This window comes from Aegilops tauschii, chromosome 6 (assembly GCF_002575655.3).
Source record: "Aegilops tauschii subsp. strangulata cultivar AL8/78 chromosome 6, Aet v6.0, whole genome shotgun sequence".
Taxonomy (NCBI): Eukaryota; Viridiplantae; Streptophyta; class Magnoliopsida; order Poales; family Poaceae; genus Aegilops; species Aegilops tauschii.
The window spans coordinates 177,051,750-177,056,387 of NC_053040.3; the positions used below are offsets into that span (position 1 = coordinate 177,051,750).

The following is a 4,638-nucleotide window of genomic DNA, read 5'->3' on the forward strand; positions in this document are numbered from 1 at the left end:
TGCGCACGTCCGGTGTCGGCAATGCAGCCCTGTCATGTTGGCTCTTGCAGACCAGACTATTTGTTTTGTTGAACTTGCTTCAATAAAGTGGCCGCATGCATCTTTCCGATGCAGAGGCCGGGGAAGTCCTCCTTTTCAAAAAAAAAAAAAAATGTTGGCTCTTGCAGATTGATGACTCCTCGACGATATATGTCATATGGGTGAACAACTCAGCCCCTTCCATTAGCATCTTTCCTCTTGTTTTGATTCCAAGGAGTCCAAATTGATGGTGTGCGTTCGTTTTATATTGGTATGACACTGACGTGCACCATTGCCTTTTTCTCTTGTCTGTGCTTGCTGGTTTTGGAGGTGCTGCTATCATAATCTGGACCCGATCACCATTTTTCTTAGATAATCGCATTAGAAACGTTAAAGAAAAATTGAAAAGAAAGGTCAAAACTTTCCGGCCCCTACATTCTCCGGTACACACAGCCATAAAACCTAATCAAATCCTCAGTGATCAAGTTGGCAGAAAGTTGCCATCTTTCGAACACAAAAGGAGAGGAGAACAGGACATGGGACATTCAATTTTTTTCCCCAGTTTTTCTTTTTTAAAGTGTCAAAAAAATCTTATTCTTTTTTTGGGATACATTCAAACATATTCTGCTATTAATAACCCAGAGGAATATCTTCAAATTGATCAACCAGGCAAACAAACAAAGGTGGTTGGCTCAAGCAGCAGAGAAGGAGAGTTTCATTTCCGAGAGAACGGCCCAAGTTTGCCTTGGCCATTGTGTTGCCCTGCAGCTGTGGACAGGTTCACAACCACACACACCTGCCTTAAATCCAAGAGGTGATCCCCATTTACTAGTGTCACCATCTTCTTCTCCTCCTCCTTCAGCTCCCCCCTTCTTCCTCCTCCTAGGAACGGGGCGCTACCGCAAAGAAGCTTGTAGAAGTTTTGTGATATCTGGGTGGTGAGTGTGTGCTTGTGGATTCTTGATTCTTTCCTCCAGGAACAGTCAGCCATGGATAGACGGATCCAAGCTCCTCTGGTGAGTCTTCCATCACGTTTACGCCCCCTCTTCCTTTTCTGCATAGGCGCCATGCTTAGATCGCCGGAGTTTTTCCTAGTTCTGAAATGTTTGGTGTTGTACGGATGCTTTTGGATAAATCCACCGTTCATCTGCTGGTCCATCAGCATGATTCGAAGTTGTTTCAGAATTTTGGATCAGAAAGAACCAAGCAAGTGATAGTATCCACTTGTATTGAAGTCTAGGAAGCTGTAGCTGCAAGTGTTTTTGAGCAACTAGACTTACCTTCAAGAGAAGTTTTTGTATTCAGAATCAGTACTCGAGCATCGCATATGCAAGAGAGAATTCTTTTGTCGATATTGTTGTACTCTCCTACTCCCTCCGTTCGTAAATATAAGTCTTTGAAAAGATTCCACTATGAACCACATACGGAGCAATGCATTTATATACATCCGTATGTAGTTCATAGTTGAATCTCTACAAAAACTTATATTTAGGAACAAAGGGAGTACAAAATTATACTTCCTCCGTCCCAAAATATAGGACGTTTTTGCAGTTCATTATATTTTGGGATGGAGGTAGTATATATGTTTATATATATAATCTAAATTGTACTAACAAAATGTAAGGAAATGTTTGGGTCTCTTTCCCTCGTTGTTATCAACTTCAGAAGCGTGGTAAGAGGTTGGTTCCCCACCAAGTAGTTCAACTACTTTTGTAAGTAGCTGTTGTTTCGTGACACCATCGAGTGTTGTGTGTTCCTGTCTCATCACATCACTCTTGGCATTATCCAACATTCAACCCCTTTTAGACAGGCAGTCGAGTGTCTTTAAAAGAAAGGACAGGCAGTCAAGACTTTAGTTCTAACCGGCACCGTTTCTTCCCTTTTGTCTTCTCTTTTTTGAGGTTAGTGGTCTGAGACTTGGACCCTCCCAATTCAAAAGGACTCGCTCAAAAATCACCTTGGAAAAGACACTCCAGCCTGAGTGGGTTAGGTTCGGAACTGCGTGTGCCCACCACTGAATGTAGAAAAGTTCTTCGTATGAAACCAAATTATGATGCATCTGATGCAGAGGCCAGGGTAATTCTCCTTTTCTAAAAAAATATGAAACCAAATTATGATGCACATGTCAGAATATGCTAGGTGAAGTATTTTTTTCGAACTTTTTTTTACAGTAGCTAGGTGGAGTAGTTTTTTTTAAGGCAACCACATATTTCATTGGACAGTCTGTTCACTATGGTCACTAGAAAAGACAAACATGCTTGTGAAAATAATGTAGCTCATGCTTTAGCATAAATGGGTAGATCATCTATTCACACGGCCGTCCGCCATGGCCCAGACGAAATTGGCGCTCTTTGCCAAAAGGATTGTAATGAACCACCTTTATTGAAATGAAATTAATATTTTTTCGCAAAAAAACCAACTTTACATAAAGAATTTCACAAGAAGTAAAATTACTATTTCACCCTTGGAGAAACTTGTGCCTCGGCAAAATGCAGTCCACAAATGTTTATTTTGATAAAGGTCTGCCGCGTCTAGTTACGCATTGACCAGAGAAATAAACGAGTAACGAGAGAAACATGTAAGTTAATTGCCATCCCTGTGAACGCGTGTTGAGAAATTTTGCACATTTTGAAGTATGGCTTGGCTCTTGGTTCACTCTTCCCCTGTTTGTTCAGCTTACTTACACTCATCCTGTCCTTTTGCTGGATAGGTCGATAGCTCGGCATGCTTGTGCAGAGCGGAGAGAGCCGCCGCCGTCGCCTCCACCGGCAGGCACGTCCCGAGATCCAGACCTTGCGTGCAATCGAGCGTCAGAGCCTCCATCCACCCACTGAGCGAGAAGAGATCGTCGCGGGCTGACCGCCGAAGCGACGGGCAACGGCCGCTGCTCCCCGGCCTTCCCGACGACCTCGCCATCGCGTGCCTCATCCGCGTGCCGCGAGCTGATCACTGCAAGCTGAGGCTAGTGTGCAGGAGGTGGCTCCGCCTCCTCGCGGGCAACTACTTCTACGGCCTCCGCGGGAGGCTCGGGCTCGCCGAGCAATGGCTGTACGCCTTCAAGTCCGATGGCGACGGGCGCGTGTCGTGGGACGTGCTCGACCCGGCGGCCGCGGCATGGCGCGCGATGCCGCCCGTGCCCGCTGAATACGCGGCCGCCGCCGGGTTCAGCTGCGCCGTGCTCGGCGGCTGCCACCTGTACCTGCTGGGCGGCAGGGACCCGCGAAGGGGCGCCATGCGGCGGGTGGTGTTCTACAGCGCCCGGAGCAACCGGTGGCACCGCGCGCCGGACATGCTGCGACGGCGCCACTGCTTCGGCGCGTGCGTCATGGGAAACCGCCTGTACGTCGCCGGCGGAGAGAGCGGCGGCGGCAGCCTCAGGTCCGCGGAGGTCTTCGACCCGGCCAAGAACCGGTGGTCTTTCGTGTCCGACATGGCCCGGGCGCTAGTGCCGTTTGTCAGCGTGGTGCACAGCGGGAGGTGGTACGTCAAGGGGCTCGGCGCGGGGCGGCAGGTGCTCAGCCAGGTGTACACGCCGGAGACGGACAAGTGGTCGACGGTGGCAACGCTCGATAGCATGGTCACCGGCTGGAGAAGCCCCAGCGCTTGCATCGACGGCCGGCTCTACGCCGCTGACTGCAAGGACGGTTGCCGGCTCAGAGCCTACGACGAGGCTGCAGACGCGTGGAGTGGCTGCGCCTCAAGCGGGCACCACCTCGGAAGCTCGCACGCTCTCGAGGCGGTCGCAATGGTCACGCTTCGTGGCAAGCTCTGTGTCGTTCGAAACGACATGAGCGTGTCGGTCGTCGACGTCGCCGCCGGGGCAGGAAACCAGCCGTGGGAGACCCTCGTCGGCAAAGGGCAGATAAAGAGCTTCGTCACGAACCTCCTGGCGAGCATTGCCGGCCGCGGCCGGGCCAAAAACCGCGTCCTCCATTGCCAAGTCCTTGAGGCTTAGAGGTGTTAGGTCCTAAGAAAAATATTTACTCGCTCCGTCACATAAGAACATAGTACACCTAACTGATGGCTATATGATGTTGCCATATTATTTATAGCTAAACTTATAGCCGACAAATACAATAGTTATATGTAAATAAGTACTACTTCATTGATATATGACTCACCTTTCTTTCTCACTAAGTCTCTATAAGTACGTGCTACAGCAGGCTATTAGTTTGTAGCCCTTTTTTCTCTCTTCTTTTTTCCCTCTTCTTTTTTCTCTCTTTCAACTTAGTAAAAATATATTATTTTAAGTCTTACAGTCCGCCTACATCACCTTATTGTACCTTATTTTGCTCTTTCACCTTTCCTGCCCGTCGCCGCCGGGGCGCGCCGCCAGGCAAAGCCCGGTTGGCGTCGGCGGCGGCGGGATCTCTCCTCCCCGCAGCGGTCGGACCTGGCACGGGTGGCGTTCGGCGGCGGTTGACGGTGCGTTGGCGGCGGGGCGCGCCGGGGAGGACTCAGGGGGCGACGGCAGGAGCTCCATCCCCCTGGTGGTCGCGGGGGAGGGGGGGGGGGGCGTTCGGGGCGCTTCTATGGTGCCTGTGGTTGATCTGTTTCAGATCTGACCGCTGGTGCCTCGGGCGGCGCGGGGATCTCGGGGCGGCGGCCTCGATCCGTGGC

General features: G+C 50.3%; 1 protein-coding gene across 2 annotated transcripts; it reads left to right on the forward strand.

Moving 5' to 3' along the window:
- Positions 1–207: 207 nt before the first annotated feature.
- LOC109780032 (F-box/kelch-repeat protein At1g55270) lies at positions 208–4,155 on the forward strand. Of its 2 annotated transcripts, XM_045229830.2 has the most exons (3): positions 208–796; positions 881–1,034; positions 2,729–4,155. In XM_045229830.2, exons 2-3 carry the CDS (start codon positions 1,008–1,010, stop codon positions 3,971–3,973), a joined length of 1,272 nt encoding a protein of 423 aa, XP_045085765.1. In that variant the 5' UTR covers positions 208–796; positions 881–1,007; the 3' UTR covers positions 3,974–4,155. The 2 variants fall into 2 exon arrangements, with proteins under 2 accessions (XP_045085765.1, XP_020194214.1); XM_020338625.4 differs by having other exon boundaries at positions 208–1,034.
- Positions 4,156–4,638: the final 483 nt, after the last annotated feature.

What these genes read in the sequence shown, in the direction of transcription:
- LOC109780032 (XM_020338625.4), top strand. Translation starts at nt 1,008, where the DNA reads ATGGATAGACGGATCCAAGCTCCTCTG. An exon ending in GACGGATCCAAGCTCCTCTG is followed by an intron (nt 1,035 to 2,728) that starts GTGAGTCTTCCA and finishes TTTGCTGGATAG; the next exon opens with GTCGATAGCTCGGCATGCTT.